Below are 24,621 nucleotides of genomic sequence, written 5' to 3'. Positions count from 1 at the left end.
TAAACTGTTCCTACCCTGCCCTACAAGGGGCTCAGATTTTAAAATATCTACTCTTGGGGAATTGTCTTCATATATAGACGTAGCAAAGCTGCCTTTATATGAAACCTTTAGGTTTTTCACTTTTTCTAATTGACTGCATCTCTGAATGCTGATATTTTGTAAAATATCTCCAGGAGTGCAACATGTAGGGGTCAATATTCAAAGTGATTTAACCTGTCAGAAGTGGCTCCTGGCCAGTTAAATTGCTTATTCAGGGCTAACCGATCATATTCAGCAGCACTTGATTGGTTAGTGCCACTGAATATCACCAGGGCTGCCGAAAGGGGGGCCAAGGGGAGCATTATTCCCTGGGCCTGGCCTCCAAGAAGGGCTCAGTGCTAGAGCTGGCCGATTTGTTTTTGTTTTGTAGAAATCGAGGCCTCCCCATGTACCTTTGAAAACAGCAGTTCTGCGCCAGCAGTAAGCACAAGCAGCCAGTGACTGATACACAATGGCCTGTGCCTGCCACACAGCCTTCTCTATGACACAATTTCCTGTTTTCTCATAGGTGTGAACACACCAGAGGAAGGCTGTGGAGCAGGCAGGAGCAGTGTGTATCAGTCGCTGGCTGCTTGTGCTCACTGAGCACAAAAAGGGGGGGGGGGGGGCTCCACGTCTTCCACAAAAAAGCAAAGCAAAGTACACAAGGGTGGAAGTGAACCAATTCCAAATGACCAGCCCCCAAAAAACACAGTAGTAAGAGCACCGAAAGCAAAGTTTATTGGGACCCTACACAGTCCGTATTTTGGCTAAAGAGCCTTTCTCAGGGGTCAAAAAAAGACATTTGAGAATGGAGCATGTGAACCTCTAGGGATTGCACCGTGAGTACATTTGAACCTCTTCCCTAGAGGTTCACATGCTCCATTCTCAAATGTCTTTTTGACCCCTGAGGAAGGCTTTTGTATTTGGTTTCATCTGTATTAAAATTATGAATTTCCACAAAGATTCTGACAATGAACAGTGTATCTAGGCCAAGAACTACATTGCTTACAGTCATCAAATAGAGCACTTTGTATTGTGCTATTTCTGAACTTCGGAACAATCATCTCTTTTATATGAGAAGCACAGAAGGAGCTATTCTTAGTCACTATTCCTTGAATATTTTAAAATGTTTCAGGATTTGCATTCATTTATCAAATTAGGTTAAAAAATACAATGCAACAGTCTTTGGGGCCCTTTTACTAAGCAGCATTAAAAAGTGGCTAGTCCAGGTCTGTCCCTCATGCTGAGGCTACATTTAGCATGTTGGTAAAATGGCCCCAGTTTCTATTAATCCTAACCCCAATATGAGACAGTCTTCAAGGAATATAGCCAGGTAACTCTAGAACGTCATAGGTGTGTGGTAACTGGCAGCAATTTATTTATCACATTTGTACCCCACATTTTCCCACCTATTTGCAGGCTCAATGTGGCTTACCTCAAACCATAGAGGCAATCACCAATCCGGTAAATAAACTAATACAATATAGTGTAGTGATCAGGGAGCATCAAAAGAACAGGGTATACAGGGGAAAAGGAGGGAAGGGTAAGCGTGTCCAAAGTGGTCCATTAATTTGCTGTGTTGCAGGATGTAGGGACGTATGTTGAATCCTTTCCGAAAAAGATGGTCTTCAGTGATTTCCTTTCTTTCATTATATGGAACTGCAGCCAGGTTCAAGCAGCTCTTTTAGGTTGTGCAGGTGCAGAAAACAGAGTGAGGAGGGCATTCTAACTAAATGATATACTCAGTGGTATTCCAAGGCCTTTGTAGGCGGTGCAGTTTCATAGGGTGCAAATATGGAGGGATATAAACATTGCTCCAAGCACACGGTGTCTCCTCAAAGTCACAGTGGCAAAGCTGGCAGGGTGGGAAGTGCCGATCAGTGAGTCATGGCACAACTATAGTTTGGTACATGGATTTACTCCTATAGTATACAAAGATACCAAGAGTGAACCACTGTAAAGGGTGAGCTTGAAGGATAAAGAAAAAAATGTTTTATACAGCACATCTAGGGTACAAATCTAGAAAGATGTATTGCTTTCCAAATGGACAGACAGCAGCATAAAAAGATATTACCTTTCTTAGGTACTTCTGAAATGATACAAAGTGAGGTAATATAAGACAGTCTTCAAAGGAATTTAGCTAGGTAACTAAGCAGGTACCTAGGTGAACATAAGAATAGACCAAGTATGGCAATTGTTATGTTCACCTAGGTACCTGCTTAGTTACCTAGCTAAATTCCTTTGAAGACTGTCTCGTATTACCTCACTTGGTATCATTTCAGAAGCATCTAAGAAAGGTAATATCTTTTTATGCTGCTGTCTGACCATTTGGAAAGCAATACAACACATCTTTCAAAATTTGTACCCTAGATGCGCTGCATAAAACATTTTACTCTTTATCCTTCAATCTCACCCTTTGCGGTGTTTCACCCTTGGTATCTCTGTATACTATAGGAGTATATCCAAGACTGTACCAAACTATAGTTGTGCCATGACTTGCCCACTGGCACCTCCCACCCTGCCAACTTCGCCACTGTGATTTTGAGGAGACAGTGGGTTTGGAACAATGTTTATGTCTCTCCATATTTGCACCCTATGAAACTGCACCGCCAACACAGACCGTGGTATACCACTGAGTATATCATTTAGTTAGCATTCGTTCCACACTCTGTTTTCTGGACCTGTACAACCAAAAAGAGCTGCTTGAACCTGGCTGCATTTCCATTGCTGCCACTTACCTCACACCTATGACTTTCTAGAGTTTCTCTTAACTTTATGCTGTGTAAGAGACTGCACAGATTACTTGGCTGCAGACTTGTCGTGCGCTTTTCAGCTTCCTTGTGGTTACTCTGGAGAGAACACTCGGGGAATTTGAGAGATTTGGACTTTATGGGCCTGTGATTGACTTTCTGCCTATGCAGCTATGTAATTGGCATTGGAAGACGTAAATCTGAATGTCTTTAATAAAGTCCATTATCAAAGGATTTACAGGAAATCTTAAATTCCGTTCCATTTCATTTAAGAGAAATTGTTGCAGCATTCCAGGTTATTTGTAGTATTTAATGATGGGTTTATCCAAAGTACTATCCTGCAAACAGGGCATCTGGGGGGATGGGTAATCCTACAAGGAGTCACCTAGTTTCAGGTGCTAGGAAGGCATATAAATACTATACTGTACTGTAGTATACTAGAGGCTTGTATCCCGCAAAATCCCTTAGGAAAAGATGCAAGGCAGGTAACAAAAAAGACCCAAATATAACAATTGTACAAATACGAAAAGAAAAAAACATAACATGTGTAGCTATACAAATCAGTCTCCTAAATTCACAGAACATACTTTGCAAAAAGATAGGTTTTCAGTTTTGCTTTGTTTTTTGTTTTTTTGAAACAATGATCATTTTTTAATTGCTCATTCAGTGATTTATGTTTTACTTCTTTCAAAGACAGTAGCTGCAAAATAAGACAATCCACACTTTGACCCTTAAAAGATGTACCTGACAAAGAAAATAATAAAAGAAAATCTTCCAAAGCATCACCATAAAATGTTTTAAAAACTAAACAACAAAGTTTAAAAGCAATTCATGATTTTATAGGGAGCCAATGAAGACCAACAAAAAACGGGGATCACATGATCAAATCTACTTTTCCTACGAATCAGCCTAGCAGCTGTGTTCTGTCAATCTTAGGTTCTTCAGTAATACCAAGATATAATGAATTGCAGTAGTGCAGAGATTTTTTATTTTTTGTTACATTTGTAACCCGCGCTTTCCCACTCATGGCAGGCTCAATGCGGCTTACATGGGCAGTGGAGGGTTAAGTGACTTGCCCAGAGTCACAAGGAGCTGCCTGTGCCTGAAGTGGGAATTGAACTCAGTTCCTGAGTTCCCCAGGACCAAAGTCCACCACCCTAACCACTTGGCCACTCCTTCACTCCGTGACAAAATAACTGCATGAACCAATACTCTGAAATGCTAAGGAAAAAATAAAGATCAAATTAAGCATAATTGCTTCGATTTAAACACAGATTTTTTTTTAACTACAGCACTAATCTGAGGTTCCGTCATTAAGGATGAGTCTAGAAGCACCCCCAGGACCCTGGACTTCTTATCCACTGAAAGACATGACCCATCCAGCAATATAATATGATCCGGTATAGAACCCTGATTAACAGCAAACCAAAGTAGCTTAGTTTTTTTTCAGCATTGAATTTTAAATTATATTGCTCAAACCAGCATTTAATTTTATCAATAGCAGATGTGAGCTTTCCCATTAACAAATTAAAGTCCTCATTTATAGAGAACCACAGAAAATTAACATCTGCATATGAAAACATCCACTCACCTAGCTCCAGCATAACTGTACTCAATGAGGTCAAAAAAGCATTTTACAGCAAATGGGAAATAGGTGAAGCCTGAGGCACTCCACATAGAGGGACCCAAAAGGGGGATGAGCAGTTATCCTTCCTGACCGTATATCATCTATTTCTCAGGAACCCATCTTAAGTAGAGGAGTGTGGTAGCCGTGTTAGTCCACTCTTAAGGTTATCAATAGAAATCAAACAAAATAAAACATGGAAAAGAAAATAAGATGATACCTTTTTTATTGGACATAACTTAATACATTTCTTGATTAGCTTTCGAAGGTTGCCCTTCATCAGATCGGAAATAAGCAAATGTGCTAGCTGACAGTAAATATAAGTGAAAGAATTCAAGCATTACTATGACAGTCTGACAGCGTGGGTGGGTAGGAGGTATGCATTGATATTCTAACAGGATGGGTGTGGATAGGTGAGGGGTGGGGTGATCAACAGAGAAATTCAGCTTTATGGTTTATAATGGGCTAGGAACCCCAGATCCTTGTTAAGTCCTTTCTGTTGGGTGTTAAAATATTCAATCATTCTGACTTCAAAGGTCTTACGTTCTTGTATGGTTTTAAAGTTACCTTTCAGGATTCTCACTGTTGGTCAGCATTTTACAGGACCAGGACACTGTACCAGTATGACATTCAGAGTAAATAAAAGAATTTGATGAAAAAAGAAATGTCTTTTTTGTAAGGTTGTTAACATAATGTTAAAGCACAAAGTAAACAGTTAGGTATTGCGAAGGGTTATCAACAGCTGCTGAAAGGAGTTTTCTGTTTGTGTTTCTCTTTGGATTATGAAGACAATAGGAAACCATATGCATGTACTGTAGAATCCTTTATTCAAACACCAAGAATAATTTACACTGAGGCCGATGCAGAAAGCTACCTCGGGCAGAAGGTAACGTTTAACAAGCAGTCTACATTCCAGTGTTGATGTTAACTCACTCGGTAGACATCAGTGCACAATATATTAAAATGTTTGGTAAAGAGGCTTTTTTGTAATCCACAGCGAAGTAAAGAAGTTTGGATCTGTGTGATGATGTCTACTGTGTAAACACAATGCCAAAAAAATACCGCCAGGTCAGAAGTGACATACAAGAAGGGGACCTTTCTACATGGTCCTTTCCCACACATGACCCAACCTAACAAGATAGTTGACCCCCCCCCCCCCCCCCAAAAAAAAAAAAAAAATCCCCTGTAGTCTAGTATTCCCCTTCCCCTCCTTGAATCCCATATCTGCCCCACATATTTCAAAGACTGGACAGGCAGAAGCAATGCCCCCTTGCTTCTGCCTCCAACACTGCCATGATCAAAAATGGTGGCTCCTGACCCCTAGCAGTGCATTTAGTAGGGGTCTACCAAATAAGACATTGCAATCAATACTGTACAATGCTTTATTTGGTAGACTTGACCCCTAGCAGTGCATCACAGCTCATCACTAGGGATCAGGCACTGGTATTTTGGATCATGACACCTGAGACAGGAGCGAGTGGGTATTGTTCCTGCCTGTCCAGTCTGAGGTGCATGGAGTAGGTCTGTGGGGGTGGGGGGGGGGAATTCAGGGAGGAACAGGCATACACTAGACTACCAGGGGTGCTCTTTCTAAAAAATGTCAGGGTTGGTGTGGGGGGTTGGGGCCCAGTAGACTACCTTGGCTGGAAGAGGGTCACCTAACTTGTTAAGAGGAGTTGTAGGAGTGTTGGGTCAAGTCAGTGATGGGGGGGGCCACTAAACAGAGACAATGCAGACCTCTGATTTTTTTTTAATGTCCCCCTTCCTATCGGCGTGTGAGCCAATCACTGCTTATGTACTGAGAAGAAAAGGGAACATATTCGCAATGAGCTTTGGATTATTACCACATTTATTATGTGGCAGTAACCACAGTATTTTTCCCTGGCTAATTTCACAGCAGAAGCCGCACACTGAGCTGGCTCTACCACATGGCTTTCTGCTTCGGCCCCATTGTTAGTAAACCAGTAAACAAGACCTTGTCTCTTGACATTTTATGCTTAATTGTTTTGCTTTTATATACAGAATGAATATTGCAGTGCATAGAAGATCACCATAAATTAAAGCATTACAGAAACTAGTTGTACACTAGATTTTTTGGCAGAGTGTGAACCTGGACAAGATCTGGTATTTCTTGATTGTCATAGATGTGTTTCTTGCCATGGAGTATTAAGCAAGCAAACTTGTAAAACAGAGCAGCGTTCTTTAAAGATTTAGCATTGGTAACACAATACTGTTTCATACCCATTACTCAAGGGCCATTTACCAGGCTTCACTAGATCTGATCTTTCTTTGTGAGGAAGCCTGGGGACTTGGACTGTGAAATGTTTATGATGACTTAGCGTTGCAAAAACATAGGGTTCCACTGTTCTTTCCTCCTCCTTTTATTCTTGTTCATAAAGCAGCAGTTCTATTTGGGAGAATCCTTTTTTTCTGGTCATTGTGCTGTCTGCAACGCGCTGTCTGTTCATTCACTATCTAACATTGTAGGCTCGAAGGGAATTGAAACGCTTGAAGGAAGAGGCTAGGCGTAAGCATGCAGTTGCAGTTATTTGGGCTTACTGGCTTGGACTGAAGGTACTTTCTTATCCCCTCTTATATGTAAAAAATCACTAGCGTGTCTACTAAAATTAAGTCACCTATTGATTGTGTAGATTTCAAAATCTTCCTTGTGCCTTTCAGAAAACAGATGATTTTGTCATGGAACTTTTTATAAGCAAACCCTTCCTATATTAGTGTTTTTATCCATGTAAGAATTGCTTTACTAAAATGAGACATTTTGATTTTGTATAAGGTGCTGCTATATTGTTTCCAGTTTATACGTTTATAGCTTTTAGGGGTCAATTTTCAAAGGATTTAGGCTCCTAACTTTAAGAGTAAGGCATCTAAATTAGCTTCTTTGAAAATTGACTAGGACTGAATATAGGAGACTGAAAAATGAGTGGCTGTGGCCTACAGGGTGGAGTGGGAGAAAAGGTTAGGTACTTAGCACTGGCTTTCAGCATTAGGCATCTTTGTTCACATGATTTTTGGCCCTCTTGACTAAACATTTTCTTCCCAGAAACACAATGGGAATAAAGTTTAGTAAATAAATTAAGCAAATGAATAGCAGGCGTGAATGTAGGGTCTAAAGATTTAGGTTCCTAAATTATTTAGGAGAATTTTCAGCTGAAAATATACTTTGCCGGAAAGAGTATTCTACCGGACAATGGAACAGTAGATGATCCAGTGTGCCAACCACCAGCACACAGTGCCAGCATTTATTTGAAGTCTGTGCATCCAACTTGTGAAGCTTCACAGGCATCCATAGTACACAGTGAGTGGCAAAGAATAACAATTGCTTCATAGATGCTGAAGCCACATATCTGGCGCGCTTTGACCAAACGTATCACCAGGAGGATTCCATGAGTTCTACTTGAACCTCTTTACCCCAGATTGAACACAGACCCAGTAGTGGTTTTTCTTTTTGCAGGGATTTGAAAACTTTGTACCATGCAGATGTCTCATAGCCCAGTGAGTTGACTTATCATGGAATATAATGGTGGTAAACTAAGTTGATCATGTTAACTCTCCCAGACGTGGATTCCACTGTTTAATCACACGGCGCAGTTGAAGCCATTTGAAGCATTGTGAGAAATGGCAATCCAAATTTTGCTTGTAAATCTTGAAACATTCGAAGTTTGCCAGCACATATAACATCCCTAAGTGTGAAAATTTCCCTGCTAGTCCATATGTCCCAGAGTACAGATACGCCATCTATCTGCAGGGAGAGGTTACACCACAATGGCCAGGACAGAGAGCATTTAGATGATGTGGGGAGCTTGCCATTTACCCATTGCAAAAATGTCAGAGTACATTGTATTATACAGTTACTTCTCAAAGTTGCAGACAAATGAGCACCAACAAGATGGTGTAAACCCAAGGAATGTACCGAATTCTGCTCCAGCTGCAGCCATGATGGCAATAAATTGATTTCAGGAGCAACCAGTACATTCCTTGTCACACAATGTAGGCATAGAACTGAGGACAATTCACTCCACCCAGTTCCTTGGGCTTCTTTAACTTAGGGCACTGCATAGGAGATTTGATGGGGGGCTTTGTCAATAACAAACATCTCATGAAGTAAACAACTAGAGTCTGTACAGAAATGGGCTTACCCTCTCCACGGTTGAAGCCTTATAGAGTTGATCTTCAAACCAGACTCAGAAAGATGCAGGAGACATTCAAGCAGGTTTTGTGTAGGGCAAGAAAGAGGGTCTAGGGCCTTTCCCTCACACCAGATGGCAAACCTCTTCCATTTGAAAGTATAATATCTTATAGTGGAATCTTTCTTGGAAACCAGCAGGAACTTGGAAACACCCTCAGGCAGTTGTAGGGATCAAATTCTATGCTCTCAACATCCAAGCTGTGAGGGCTAGGGACTGGAGTTGGGATGCAGAAGAGACCCCTCTTTCTGTGTGATGAGAGTTGGAAAATAGTTCAGTCTCCTCTGTTCTTTAGAGGGAAAGTCCAGAAGAAGAAGGAAACAGATCTGTCTTGGCCAGTAAGGCGCACTGAAGATCATGGTCCCCCAGACCTGTTTGAGTTTCAGCAGATTCTTCTCTGTTAGAGGGATTGCAGCTGCCATTTCCCTGAGAAAGCCAAAGCAGGAGAGCTACTCTGGAGGTGACTTTCTTCTCTCCTGTGGAGGGGAGGGATTTAAGAGTATGCCTAAACACCTCTCCTCCAAGAAGTTCTCAGGTTCCTCAATAGAAGCCCAGGATCAGTCCATATGAGACTCGTTAATATAGTCTGCCTGCCTCAGTCTACTGGAAGGAGGTCCAGGCATTGATGGTGGTCCCTAAGGTGCAGATTGTCCCTGAAACTGCAGGGCAGCTTCCTCCCCTGATACAGAGCAGGTCACTGCATTGGTTTGGGCCAACGCCCGGCAAGGCACTGGCGTCGATGACTGCCTGACAAGCAGGGCATAAGCCTCCAAGATGAGCTGAAGCAGCTCCATGTCTGGCGCAAATGCCCTCAATGCTTCTTCACCACACCCTGCAAGGAGGCATGCCAACTGTTCTTTCATCATGTCTTGGAATGCGTCTCAAGGGCAGGCATTGGAAAAGGCTGAGACTGTGCTGGTTTGGAGGCAGCCTAAAAATCTGCTGGTGTTGAATTGGAAGCGGGGTCCTGGTGCAGGGAGCGAAGCATGGTGATACCGCTATCGCAGAGGGGCAGCGCTTCCACTGGTGCTTACGCTTCTCAGGTGCTGGCAATGCCAATGCTATGGAACTCCCAGCATCATGTCTTGGCGAGGACTGATGCCGATGCTTCTTGACCTTCATCGACATCACAGTCCTTTGGTGATGACAAGGACGATGTTGAATCCATACATGTCCTCGCTGTTTAGTATGATGCAGACCAGTCCAGGGGCCCACTACCAGCACCCGATGTCGAGGCAGGTGGAGTCCTCCTCAGTGCCAGTGCACTTCCGGGGTCCAGTGCAGCTCCAGCAGCCATGGGAACCGATGCTTCCAATGCCAGTCGATGGCCCAAACTAGGAGGGCCTAGAAAGTTTCTCCTGTTGGGCCTGCCTCGCCTTCTGAGTTCATAGAGGTGAAGGGGGCACCTACGTGTGGGTACAGTGGGTTTCTGGTGGGTTTTGAAGGGCTCCAATTTACCACCACAAATGTAACAGGTAGGGGGGGATGGGCCTGGGTCCGCCTGCCTGAAGTGCACTGCACCCACTAAAACTGCTCCAGGGACCTGCATACTGCTGTGATGGAGCTGGGTATGATATTTGAGGCTGGCATATAGGCTGGAAAAAATATTTTTTTTATTTTTTATTTTAGGGTGGGAGAGGGTTAGTGACCAATGGGGGAGTAAGGGGAAGTCATCCCCGATTCCCTCCGGTGGTAATCTGGTCATTTAGGGCACATTTTTGTGGCTTGGTCGTAAGAAAAAAAGGACCAGGTAAAGTCGTCCAAGTGTTTGTCAGGGATGCCCTTCTTTTTTCCATTATCGGTCGAGGATGCCCATGTGTTAGGCACGTCCCAGTCTCGCCTTCGCTATGCCTCCGACATGCCCCCATGAACTTTGGTCGTCCCCGCGACGGAACGCAATTGAGGACGCCCAAAATCGGCTTTCGATTATGCCAATTTGGGAGACCCTGTGAGGACACCCATCTTGCGATTTGTGTCGAAAGGTAGGCGTTCTTCTCTTTCGAAAATAAGCCTGTTGGGGTCTTCTGGGACATTCTGGAAAACATAGGTGAGGAAAAATCAGTTCAATGGTAAGGGAAAAAGAAAAAAAAACCACAGAGAAGTACTGCTTGAACTGGTGCTCTACAGGTTAAAAGCCAGCCACTTTCCAGATACAGCTACTCTGGCTCACATTGGCTGTATGTCTACTTTACTACACTTCCTTAAAATGCTATATAAGTTGTTTTTAATCTAACCCTCTCTAGATCCCCGTGGGATCCTTCCACACGGAGGTGTACAGAGGGCTTGTTCTTTCAAGATTTTGTGGACCGCCTCCCTGAATTTCAATGACACCCCTTCCCATGGGTATCGGCGCTGGGGAGGCATCAGAAGGCGCAGTTCAAATCTAATTCCCATGACCACAGCTTTCTGTCTATTTGGATCTAAGTGAACCTTTGGCCATTTGTGTTCCCACATAAAATCTATGAAAAGTCTATAAAACTGTTTCAGTGAGAAATCTTACTTGTGAGGGGGTGTGTGTTAGTTTGCAAAACAGGTGAAAGATAGAGAATAAATTGACACAAAGACAGAAATAGTTTAGTTAAAGAAATAGTCTTTTTAATCTTACCCAAATCAGGCTTTAATCAGGTACATTCAGCAGACAGATTCTGGGTTCAACCGGCCAGAGCCCTGCTCCCTCAGATGCGTTGGGGAAAAATGTTCCAACGAGGGCTCTGGTGCACCCTCCTTTATACAATTTGGTCCCCATACAAGTCTATGGAGAGGGATTTTTTTTCTAATCTTGCTTCATACCGGAATCTTGCTTAACCGCAGATCAGATGCCCACCTTTCCTTTCCGTTTTGCTATTGCAAATTATTGTGTAATTTCCTTTTTTGTCAACAACTCCTCATATGAAGATATCCCAATATGCACAAATCAGTCTCATATCATCTTGTAATCTGGGTGCCATCCTATAAGGACAGACTCCATCTTATGAACCAAACTTTTTAGGATTTTAGCCATCAATTCCTTGATCTTGGCTTTTGCACTGCTTTTGAATGTCACACTAAATTCTAATAAGGCTTATCAAGCAGCCCTGCTTGTGCAGGTGCTCAGCAGCAAGGCCATCATCAGATTTTTAGGCCTAGTCAGTGCCTTTTAGCAGATTAAGCTGTTTAAGGTATGCAAATTGACCCACCACTATTCCAGTGGATGGATCCCAAGCTGGGACACACATTAACTTGCAGGAAAAGCACGTGCTTGCGCAGCTAGTCATAGATTTTTAAACGTAGCTGGTATTTTTACAGCCTGAGTCCTAAAATCTGGCCTTCCACCCTTCCGGTGGGCATCCAGTGAGGGCCTCTTGCTGTACTATAATTATACAAAATACATAAGTAATAACACACTGGGAAAAGACCAAGGGTCCATCGAGCCCAGCATCCTGTCCTTGACAGCGGCCAATCCAGGCCAAGGGCACCTGGCGAGCTTCCCAAACGTACAAACATTCTATACATGTTATTCCTGGAATTGTGGATTTTTCCCAAGTCCATTTAGTAGTGGTTTATGGGCTTGTCCTTTAGGAAACTGTCTAACCCCTTTTTAAACTCTGCTAAGCTAACCGCCTTTACCACGTTCTCCAGCAACGAATTCCAGAGTTTAATTATGCGTTGGGTGAAGAAACATTTTCTCCGATTTGTTTTAAATTTACTACACTGTAGTTTCATCGCATGCCCCCTAGTCCTAGTATTTTTGGAAAGCATGAACAGACGCTTCACATTCACCTGTTCCACTCCACTCATTATTTTATATACCTCTCATGTCTCCCCTCAGCCGTCTCTTCTCCAAGCTGAAAAGCCCTAGCCTTCTTAGTCTTTCTTCATAGGGAAGTCGTCCCATCCCCGCTATCATTTTAGTCGCCCTTCGCTGCACCTTTTCCAATTCTACTATATCTTTCTTGAGATAGATAATTTTTTTAAGGTACACATACTAGGCCACAAACATGAGTTGTTCCTCTAGAAAGTTTGGTCAGTTGTGTTTAGACTAAGCAACCCTGCAGCCTTGAAAATGTGCTTGCTTTCAGCTGTAGCTGCTTCTATACTTTCATTCTGAAAAGCTTATGCGCTACCAGACAGCTCCAGGTCCATCATGGCAATCTGAAATGGATTGGTTTTACTCCCACTGCATGCAATGAAGGTAAAACCAGGACTGGCTCAGCCTGCCCCTGAATGACCCAAATCCATCAGGTAGATTTGCTTTCTGTAGCATTAATTTTATCTGAACTGCACTCCTTACCAGGTCGTAGCAGCAAGTGGCACTTTTTCAGATTTGACATCTGGTAGATATTGGTGTTTAAAGGCCATGTAATATCCATGTTCTGTGTATATGTGCTTGAGGTGAGGTGTTCTGTTGATAGTAGTTTCTGTGTGGAATATGTTTTCCCTCCTCTCGGCCACACTTTTTGGGACCCTGAGATCTTTAGTGTTTTGCTTCATACTAGTTCACTTGGAAAATAAGACCAAGAATATGCTAATGTCTCTGTATCACTCAATGGTGTGACCTCACCTTGAGTATTGTGTTCAGTTCTGGTCACTGTATCTCAAAAAAGATATAGAGTAACTAGTAAAAGAGGCCCGTTTCTGAGCAAATGAAACGGGCGCTAGCAAGGTTTTCGTCTGCAACACCCCCCCCCCCCCCCGCCAACCCCTTTGTTGTTGTGGCATTGCTCCGCCCTCAACGTCATGACGTTTGACGTGAGGGCGGGGCCTGTAGCGATTTCCCACCCCCTGCCTCCCTCCCTCCCTGCCAACCCCTTCGTTGTTCTGCCCTTGCTCCGCCCTCGAGGGCGGGGCCCGTAGCGATTTCCCACCCAGCCCCGCATCCCTGCCAACCCCTTCGTTGTTCTGCCATTGCTCTGCCCTCGAGGGCGGGGCCCGGAGCGATTTTGGTGGCTTCACCACCATGAACCTTCGAACCTTTTTGAGGGAAGTCTGGGCTTGGCTTCACTGACATCACTGTCTTCAGAACGTTGAGGGTGAGTTTTATATATATAGATTAGAGAAGGTTCCAAGAAGAGTGACCAAAATGATAGAACTCCTCATATGACGAAGGCTAGCAAAGTTAGGGCTCTTCATCTTGAAAAAGAGACAGCTGAGAGGGGACATGATTGAAATCTTGAATGGTGTGGAACGCGTAAAAGTGAATCAATTTTTTTCACTGTCTTAGAAAGTACAAAGACTATGGGACACTCAATGAACCTATTTGGACTGGTCTACTCCCCCCACTCTCTTACCGATCAATAGTCCCACTTTCTTACCCCTGCATCTGTTCTGCTCCCTTCCCCTTCCTTGCTTATTCTTGTCTCTTACCATTTTCTCTTATTGCATTGTCATTTTTAATTCTCCTATGTAAGCCACATTGTGCCTGCGTGTGTGGGAAAATGTGGGGTAGAAATGTACTATAAATAAATAAATAACAAAGAAATACTTGTAAAACAAATAGGAGGAAGTAGTTTTTCACTCAAAGAATAGTTACGCTCTGGAACTCGTTGCCAGAGGAGATGGTAATAACAGCGTGTTTGGGTTTTAAAAAGCTTGTACAAGTTCCTGGAGGAAAAGTCCATGGTCTGCTATTGAGATAGACATGGGGGGAAGCCACTGCTTACCCTGGGATTGGTAGCATGGAATGCTGCTACTATTTGGATTTCTGTCAGGTACTTGTGACCTGGATTGGCAGCTGTTGGAAGCAGAATACTGGGCTAGATGGACCATTGGTCTGACTCAGTATGGCTATTCTTATGTTTTTATGCAATGCCATTTGTAGTTAGTTGTCTTTTAAGTTTTCTCGGGATGTGCACAGGGCAAAAAAGTTCAGTTCATTTTCAATTTGTTGGGGCTTTTTTCTTGATTTTCAGACTTTTTTCATTTCATATCACACATTTGTTTTAATATAGCATTTTAATGCACATGAGAACTTTTAACACATGCTAAATTATATTGAATCACATTAATTTGTAGGATAGTGCATATCAGTTTAGTATACTACCTTCTGGATGTGCAGTAATGAATGCACATCCCTGAGGTTTCATAATAAGAATAATATTGTTTACCCTCTGTACCTGGTGTCATAAAGTTATTCAGTTGAAAGTTTTGTTTGCCTTGCTGATGACTTCATGAGATCATTAGCAAAGATGATATAAACTGAGATTTAAAAGCTGTTTTATTGAACAGTATCTATGGGCAAAATTTAAAGTTTAATGGAATATTCTAGACAAATATGTGCTGGAAGTCATACAGCAGCCTCATCTATGGACTGTAAATGTCTCATTTTTATGGCATGTAGAGTGTATGTGCGCACTGTTGAACATGAGAAAGGTGTGTTCTCAGGCCACATTAGTTCTCTTATCATCAGTCCAGCTTGAGGCGAATGATGAATGTGAACATTTAGAGTTTGTGAAAAAGTGAAATGATAACATTGGCACGGTGACTGAAGTAGGGTGGTAAAGAATTCTAGCTATGCTTTACTCCCTTCACCCAGTTATCTGGTATAGTGCTTGCTTTGCGATATAGAAGTGTTGTCCAGTTCCATGGCAATCTCATCTGTATGTGTAATAATTCCTTAAAGAGACAGACAGTATGCAACTTGCTTCCCGACTAGACCTGGCCACTGAAAACTGTTTGTCAGATGCCTGGCTTTATTCACCTTGCAAATGTGTTTCATGTATTTTATTTTTGAGTACATGAGATATATCAGGGAGCCATAACTAATTGTGCTGCTTTCACTTTGCTTTTTAATGCTGGCACTGGAACCAAAGAATAAGCTCTTTGCTGATTTTCAGACAAAAATATTGAGGCATCTAGAAGCTTGTCTTCTTATTTCCATTATACTGATCCTAATACTGAGAGATGATAAAAGATAACAAGTTTTAAAGTAGGAAACTTGTACAGAACTTGTATACTAATTCCTTTGTATTTTAACAATGGTGGCTCTAAAATCGCTATTGTCTTTGTTCACTTACTGTATGTAATAGACCTCTAATCCATGGTCATGTTTACAAGGAGAACCAGTGAAATCTTGGGCAGACAATTTGCCATTTTGTTCCACAAAGGAGTTCCTTTCTTTGTCTTACGGTTGTATGTGTCTTTGGTGGCATGCAGGGGTTATTAATCAGTTTCTGCTGACATCTTCTTGGAGATGCTGGTTGTTTGCTGATTACCAGGAAAAACAGTAACCTTTCAGCAAAGCCTGAGCAGTATTATAAATTCTCTGCTGTCCCCTGGCTTGGTATAGGTAGTGTAGCTCCATTTTCCACTTCAAGCCCCATTTTGCATAGGACGTTGCATAGGACACCTACCCTGTTTCCCCGAAAGTAAGACATCCCCCGAAAATAAGACCTAATAGAGGTTTTTCTGAATTGGTAGATATAAGGCCTCCCCCAAAAGTAAGACCTAGGAAATTTTTTGTTTGAAAGCAGGGCCGCAGAGAGCAGGAAAAGGCAGCCCCCGGGCCGCCCCCCCCCCCACCCGAGGTCACCGGTCCCCCCCTCCACCCACCGTTGCTCCCGGAACTAACCTTAAACGCCTCCTTTCACCTTCGCAGCAAGCAGCAGCAGGGCAGACCTCTCTTTCGTTCCGTGCCCCGCCCTCGCGGATGTTACATCAGGCGAGGGCAGGACACGGAAGGAAGGAGTGGCCTGCCCTGCTGCTGCTTGCTGCGAAGGTGAAAGGAGGCGTTTAAGGTTAGTTCCGGGAGCGACGGAGGGCGGGCGGGCCAACCCCGATCCAACCCCGATGTTTCCCCGAAAAATAAGACAGCCCCTGAAAATAAGACCTAGCGCATTTTGGGGGGCAAAAATTAATATAAGACAGTGTCTTATTTTCGGGGAAACACGGTATGTTGGAATGTTCACAGTTCCCTCAGCAATTTACAAAAGACTCTGCCAATCAGGGAGCCTGTTGTAAATAAGAGCCACATTCCAGATACTTTTAAGCTGTTGGCACCACAATGGGTGCCAGTTCTATAACAACTTCATAAGCCATATAGAATACTAGTAGAAAGCCATGTTGGCGCACTGAAATATAGGTGCGCCCACTTACAACGGATCAATAGCTGGTGTAAGTTGGCATGCATAAGTGCCCCATGCAACACATGGAACTGATAGTATTATATAAGATATGTGCATTGCTTGGTGACATGCCCATGGCCCTCATGCTGCTCAAGCAAAGTCAGACATGGCACCACCTGGACAGCTGCAAGAACACCAACCACAGAAGCCTAAGAGAACATAGGTGAAAACCTATTTAATGGACCAACAATACATCTGAGATAGATGGAATCATGTGATGCTGTGAGCAGCATCATACGCAAAGTTGGTGAGCTGCTCGGGAGCCTCCCTCAATCGGTCCCCTTGTGCACAGAACTTTGGCTTCTTCTGGCAGCATTCTGCACTCTTATTGAAATGGATGGTTATCTTACCCGCTCCATGCAGCTGATGGCCTCCAGGCTCCTGCATAAGGAAAGGAACTGTGATTGAGGACAAGATGGCGGTCTCGCTTCTCACCTCACCACCTCGAGAATCAGCTTCTTTAGTTCCTCAACTTACTGAGGCATTGGTGAAGGTGTTGGACCCACTATCTGACTAGCTTGCAGGCATTCAGCAACTTACTTCGGAGTTGACTTGCCACACTGGAGAGCTGGAATGCCAAGTGTCCAACTTGGAGGACACAGTTCAGGCCCACACTGTGGATTTGATGCTACTGGAGGCCCTGGTCAACTCCCAGCAACTGAAGATTGACGATTTGGAGAACCGCACTTGAAGAGACAACCTCCATTTTGTGGGGTTCCCTGAATTGCTTCCTGAGTCCTCTCTTTTATCCACTCTGGAAATGTGGCTCTTAGCACATTTTCCTCAGACTTGTGATGGGGCGCCTATTCACTTGGAGCAGGTTCACTGCGTGGGGCCAGTGTGTGCTGGCAATGCGAGGCCCTGCGTGGTTCTTGCTAAGTTTCATCGTTATGCTCATAAAACCAATGTTCTTCGCATGTACAAAAATCACAAGGAAGAGATCACATTTGAAGGTAAACCTATCTGAATTTTTCAAGATTATTCGCATATGCTATCGGCGAAACAGCATGCTTTTTTGGCTGTGTGTGCCTCCTTGGTGAAGAAGAAACTAAAATTTATTTTGCAATATCCTGCAGCGTTCAAGGTTCACCATGGGGGCAGTGACTTTCTTTTTCCACGGTGGGGTATACCCGTGGTCCCTGGCCCATTTCTGACTTCCTTTGCTGGACCTACTGGGCTCTGTGTTTTAACTGCCAATAAATCTTGTAATATGATTGAGGTGTATTTGTTGTTTGTTTGCTGTGTGTATGGAGTAGAGGAGGTTCGTTTAAGTATCTCTTGGCTTTCCTATGTTGGGAGGGGGGCTCCCAATAGCATGTATGTGACTAACTGTCTTCCCTTCCTTTGAGGGGACAAGGCACGTTCTTGATGCAACTGGGAAGGACAGGGAACTGGAGGAGGGAGGGTGGGTTTAGGGGTTGGGAGTGGGTGGGGTATGGGGGGGTTGGTTTGTGCTTCCTATTCTAATGTTTGTATGGGATGATGGGTCTGGCTGTTTGTTTATATGTGCTGTTTGGTGGTCGAGATGGTTGTCCCTGGGGTGGGGCTGGGCACTCAAGGGGACCTGCATGAGTGGATGCATAGCTTTTCATGTCTCCTCTGCTGTGGTCCTGGCTAGTAGAGTTGTGCCCTGCCTCATCACATGGAATGTGTCTGGGATAGTCTTCCTGGTCAAACGCTCTAAAATATTGTTGGTGCTAAAGCATCATAAGGCGTCTATTGCATGCCTTCATCCACCCATTGCTGTTTCAGTTTGGCATGTTCTACAACTTACTGATGTAGAACATGTGAAACTGAAACAGCAATAGGTGGATGAATGTTATTATTCCTCCTCAGGGGGGTAAGCTTGAGGGTGAAGCGATTTTGATTTTAAAAAAAGCATCTGCCCTGTCAATCTAAGCAAGTTGCCAGGGATGGTGCTGGTCACTATGTAGTAGTCCACCTTAATTATTCGGAGTAGGCTTTTTAACTCTGTGCTGTGTATGGCCCCAATGCTTATGAACCACAATTTTTTGCACAGTTGGAGCAGTTAGGATTGTGGCTTGGATGGGAGATTTTCACCAAGTTCTTGACCCCACTTTGGACAGAACCTCCATGGGAACTCCATTCGCACTGAGGGGGGCTAGGGGGCTACCTTCTCTCTGCAAGACCCTTAACCTTATAGACCCTTGTTGTGCACTCAATCCGACCACACGGGATTGCACACATTATTCTTGGGTACACCACTCTTGGTCCAGGATTGATTATATCCTGATCTCCCACTTATTGTTTCCTCAGGTCCTCAACATAGACATAGGACCATGGAGGTCTCCAACCACACACTATTGTGGGTGGACATGGATGGGTCAGAGAGGGGGGGCTCTGGTAGGTTTCTGGCATTCCACCTAGTACTTGGCGCAGGACAAGGAATTTCAAAACTATTTGTTGCAGAAATGGGCTCACTACTCTGAATTGAACTCCACTCATGGTGATTCCCCTATTCTATTCTGGAAGGCCTCCAAGTCAGTCCTCCAGGGTAATCTGATTACTTTTGTGTGTTCCTGATCCAAGAGACTTGCCCAGGGCATTATCCGACTGGAGCGTGATTATACGGTTAGATCCTTCCACAGCGAAGAGAGACGCCATGATGGCATCCTTAGCTGCTTTGAACTCCCTGATCCATGAGAAGGCTAAAAAGTGCTTATATTTCCGACAACACCAATTTCATCATTTTGGGAATAAGGTGAGTAAACTTTTAGTTCACTTGACCAAGGATTGGACCACCAACAAATTTATACCCACTATTTTAGCTCAGGGTGGCTCTCGAGTACATCAGCCAGAAGCCATTGTGTGGGTCTTTTATGACTATTTTTCCCACATGTATTTTGCCACTCCTAATAATCCAGGCCCCTCTGCCCAATTACCTGGAAGACTCTGGCCTCCCTTGACTGCCCCCTGAGATGTGGGTGCAGCTTAGGCACCCCTTCGCGCTTTATAGGTTCAGAAAGTAATAAAAATCTCGACCCAGAACACTGCCCCTGGCCCAGATGGCTTCTCTATTGCCCCTTATATTTGTGCCCTCTTACAGTTTTGTATGAGTCCATGGTGGCTGAGGGTGAGTTCCCACCTCATTCTAATGAGGCTTTAGTCACTTCAATTCCGTAGCCAGGCAAATCACCTGACCGGCCAGAGTCTTAACAACCCATTTCCTTGTTAAAGAGTCTTAATTGATAGACTGGCCTCTCATATTCTCACTTTAGGGGTGAATACCAGGTGGGCTTCATATGGGGCTGCCACTCAGTCTTGAATGTCCTCAAAGTATTGATCTCCATTGTGCAGAGCAGGGCTGCTGGAGAGCCTCTATTTATGGTCAGTCTCGACGCTGAAAAGGCGTTCGACCAGGTTAGTTGGCCCTCCCTGTTTCAGGAACTTCGTTATGTGGGATTGGGAGAGGTGATTTTTGTGGGCCACACGAGCTTTGTATCGTTCTCCTATGGCTACCCTGCTGGTAAATGGGACTTGCACGATATCTTTTGCAGTCCAAAGAGGTACACACCAGGGGTGCCCCCTTTCTCTGCTCCTTTTTTTAAAATTATTATTTTTATTTATTTATTTGCTGCATTTGTATCCCACATTTTCCCATCTCTTTGCAGGTTCAATGTGGCTTACATTATGCCGCAATGGCGATCGCCATTAACGGAATGAGAAGTACAGAGTATTATTACAATTAAGGTACATAAAGTATCAAGTAAATTAGAAGTAAATAAGTAAATAATTCATATCAGGTATATGATATCAACGATAAAGTATAACATTCAATAATAACAATGTGGCTAAAGTAGTCAAAGTAAAAAGTTCAATGTTGGGTTGTTCTGGTACAATTTTAATGTTGAGTCTTTTATGAAGGATTCTTTTTGTAAGTTTCTTTGAACAGGTTAGTCTTTAGTAGCATCCGGAAGGCTGTCAGATCATATGTTGTTTTTATAGTATTCGGTAGTGCATTCCATTGTTGCGTGCAGATGTAGGAGAAGCTGGATGCATAAACCGATTTGTATTTCAGTCCTCTAGAATTGGGGTAATGGAGGTTTAAGAAAGTGCGTGAAAAACTTTTTGTGTTCCTTGCTGGTAGATCTATAAGGTCTGACATATATATCGGGGCCTCTCCATGAATGAGTTTATGAACCAGGGTGCAGATTTTGAATGTAATTCGGTCTTTTAGTGGGAGCCAGTGTAATTTTTCTCTGAGGGGTTTTATTTGGAACCCCTTTTGCTTACCATTCACCGTGACCCTGAGGTGACAAGGATTGCTTTGCCCAGCCTTTCTGTTAAGGCACTTGCCTTTGCAGGCAACCTTTTACTTACACTTACTCGCCCTCAGGTTGCCCTGCTGCATCTCCTGAGTGTTCATGATTAATTCAGTTGTTTTCTCGGGGTTTTGCTTGAATTTCCAAAAGTCTATGGTTCTTCCTATACAATCCTCCATCAGAAAGACTTGGACAGGTGATTTCCCCCTACAGTGGGCCTCGGACAAACTTAAATATTTTAGGATTTACATTACCCCTGACCTATCCCAACTGTACACTCTGAATGTTGGGCCCTTAAGAATAACCACACAGTGGGTCATGTAGAGTTGGAGGGTGCTTCCTGTTTCCTTACTGGACAGGGTGGCACTTTACAATGATCCTTGTACCCAAATGGACCTACATCTTCCAAATTTTGCCACTATTTTTGCAGTACAAGGACAAGCAATTTTTGTTGAAGATCGTGCTTCTTTTCTTTGTCAGGGGAAACAAGCGCCCTGCCCGACTTCTCGCCTAATGCTACCCGTGCCCATGGTGGCCTGGGCCTTTTAAACGTTAAATTATTTTCTATCGCCAGCTATATGCGCCATCTTATGGAATGGATCAGGGGATGCGCTTTTTTCTCCTGCACCAGCACAGAACTACATTTGTTACGACTGCACCACTTTAGCTACTGGCTCCAGGCACCCATGGGTAGGGTGTGACCACCATAATTTGCCCCACTCTTTCTTCCTCTCCACAAGGCATGGCAGTGGCTCTGTAAGTTTCAGGTTTGTCCAGGAAGGTGTCCCCTTTGCTGCCCCTCATCGGAAATGTGGCCTTCCCTGCAGGAGGTACATCATCCACTTTCTGGCGGTGGTTAGCGGGTGGTACACAGTGTCTATACCATGTTCAAACTGGCTCTGGCCATCTCAAGCCTTTTGAGGAACTATATTTGGGGGCCTCAACTCTTCAGGAATGCTTTGCCTACTTATAATTGCAACACTATGTTCGGACTTTACCTGTGGCCTTCTTAACCTCTGAGATGTGGGAACATTTCAATATCGTGTTTGGTTTAGATGCTCAACTCTCGATCCCTGTATGTATTATCATGGTTACCTGTATGAGAAGCTACCAGAACTTGACTTCGCTCTCCTGGCGCAGAAGTGGTCTATGGATCTACCTTTGGGAGTGAAGGCCTAGCAGATCAAGTCTTGCCTAGCTTAGGTCTTCAGTCTCACTGAAAATGCCATGCTCTGGGAATTCCAATATTCGTTTGCACATTTTCCCTCACAGGACATATCGAGCAACTTTGCGACCAGACAACCACTGCCCTAAATGCTTGGCCACAGATGCACATCTTGGTCATATGTTCTGGTCATGTCCTCTAATTCAGGCCTGTTGGACCAGTCTGACCCAAAATACCTGTCAGTTTTGGAAGTCTATTTGGTCCCCCTTGTCTTCTCAATTATTTGATGTTTTCATCGTTTGAGGTCTTTCATTGGCGTGCTTTTCTTTTTTTTTTTTTTTTTGAGACGTTCAGTATTTTGTGCCTCTGGCTGTTGTTGGAGGCACCTATTTTGTCCCACTGGAGATCTGCTATGATAATGCTAAGTGCTTTGGAGTGCAAAGGGATACTTGATCTCTATTCATCCAAGGGCGATCGGTTTCTCCAAACTTGGTTGCATGTTTGGGACACTTTGACGCCTGTGGTGCGTAGTTGGATCTTGAATGCATAAAAGAGCAGCATCTTTGTTAGAATAGGAGTGAGCTGGGTTGAGTGGGTGAGGTTGGGATTGTGTTTCTGTATATTGTTTGATGCTGATGCTGGTTGCTCACAATGTTCTTTTGTTGCCAATAAATATGGTTTTTGAAACATCTGAGATAGATTTCAAGTCCTGAAAGCTCTTAATCAGACCAAAGCAAGGGATGTGTAAGTATGGATAAATAATAAATGTCTCTAGTTAGTCCAGTGAAAAGGCATCACTCGGACCTTTATTTCTTAGTTGCCTATTGAGAGGTTTTGAAAGTTGTATTTTATCAATTAAAGAATTCAAGTAAAGGATATCATCAGATTGACAAAATATAAGTTTCAATGAGGCAGCAGACAGATGTTGTTTCTTCTTTTAAACCAATTTGTCCTAATGTTAATTAATATTTTCCTACTTCATTGTATTTGAGTAAAGCCAGATTTGCATACTGGATGTTTCTAATACTCAAAAATCATTCACAGAAGGCTTGAGTAAGACTTCTAGTATAATGTCTTTAGTATTCTGAAATGTCTTGTCTCTGCAAGAATCATAGAATTTGATTAATTTAAATCCAAGTTAAATTCACATTATGGGGGTCATTTTGTAACGAAGCCTATGTGAAATGCCTAAAAAGGCACCTATTTTATGAGCCAGTATAGGCGCCTGGTCTGTGTGTATTCACATATTTTATGAAATATGTGTGTATATCACAGCTCCACACCTGTTCTGCTCAAACTACATTTCCAGAAATGCCTACACACTGCATGAGTATAAGTCAGGAGTTCTCAACCCAGGTCACACCCAGCCAGTCATGTTTTCTGGATACTCACAATGAATGTGGATGAGGTAGGTTTGCATACAATGGAGGTAGTGCAGGCAAATTTATCTCATGTATATTCAAACAAGAAATATGATATCAGATCTGTGGCAGCGGTCTTCTCAGGATGACAGCTAATGGAAAGTATATCCAGGTCGAGATTTAAAGCATACAATTTTCAAGGGCAAACTTCATCTCAGCTGGGATATCACAGAGATCGCACGAAGATTTTCGTTTGAAAGATTGGGATTAACAAAAATGAGGGGAAACTTCAACTCATCTGATGCAATTTAGGTTGCATAAAGGATTTTGTTAGGTTGGGACAATCTATATTGTAGCCAGTTGTGGCTGAAGAAAAGTCATCATTTTGTTGTAGAAGAGAAAAGGCATTTTTGATGCCAAAGACCTGTGCGGGACTTTGAATCCTAAGTAGTAAGTAGTTAGTGGAATAATGTTAGCTATATAGACCTCAAGCTTGGAAATTGTTTATCCTAGAAATTTTTTATGTAAAACATAAAGGAAGTCTAAGTGAATGTATAAGCTAGAAAGTATGTAAGAGTGATATGATTGAATGGTGAGGTTAATTAGTATATGATGTTTACATGAGGATTACTATATAAAGTGTGAACTGTTAAAATTTAGATAAATGCTAATTGAAATAGTAGAAAAGCAGATGGTGGTTACTAAAAGGTACATGTATATTCATTATGGATATTCTGAAATCTGATTGGCTGAGTATGTTCTGAGGCCTGGGTTGAGAACCATACCATACTTCTAGGTGCCTATTTGGCCATGCAATTTTATAAGAGCAATTTTCATGAGTAAAACATACTGCCTGTATGAAAATGCTTTCTAAAATTACTCCTTTTGTGTACTCGTTCATTTAAAAAAAAAAAAAATACACGCATATATCACAGCTGTGTCCAACGTGCAGATTATGTAAAAGGAGGTGCAATCTTGCAGCGCACCTATTTTTTTCATATCTGCATATAAACTTGTTTCAATGTGTAAAACATACTTTACACACCAAAAAAATTAAAAAATGTTATAAAATTACCCCCATGGTGTTCACAATCATTAGTCTAGTTTTCATGACAT

The 24,621-nt window shown here is 43.0% G+C and overlaps 1 protein-coding gene across 11 annotated transcripts in view; it reads left to right on the top strand.

The window, feature by feature from the left end:
- MYO1B (myosin IB) overlaps positions 1-24,621 on the top strand; it is a 429,756-nt gene that overhangs the window by 363,563 nt on the left and 41,572 nt on the right. For 8 of the 11 annotated variants that reach the window (XM_030208964.1, XM_030208968.1, XM_030208965.1 and 5 more), the window contains one exon: positions 6,883-6,969. The exons of the other annotated variants lie outside the window; for them this stretch is intronic. In XM_030208964.1, coding sequence (XP_030064824.1) covers positions 6,883-6,969 — 87 coding nt within the window. The remainder of the gene's footprint in view (positions 1-6,882; positions 6,970-24,621) is intronic. 11 annotated transcript variants of the gene reach the window in all.

The sequence above is a fragment of the Microcaecilia unicolor genome, chromosome 7 (assembly GCF_901765095.1).
Source record: "Microcaecilia unicolor chromosome 7, aMicUni1.1, whole genome shotgun sequence".
Taxonomy (NCBI): domain Eukaryota; kingdom Metazoa; phylum Chordata; class Amphibia; order Gymnophiona; family Siphonopidae; genus Microcaecilia; species Microcaecilia unicolor.
This window is presented reverse-complemented; position numbering and strand designations above follow the sequence as displayed.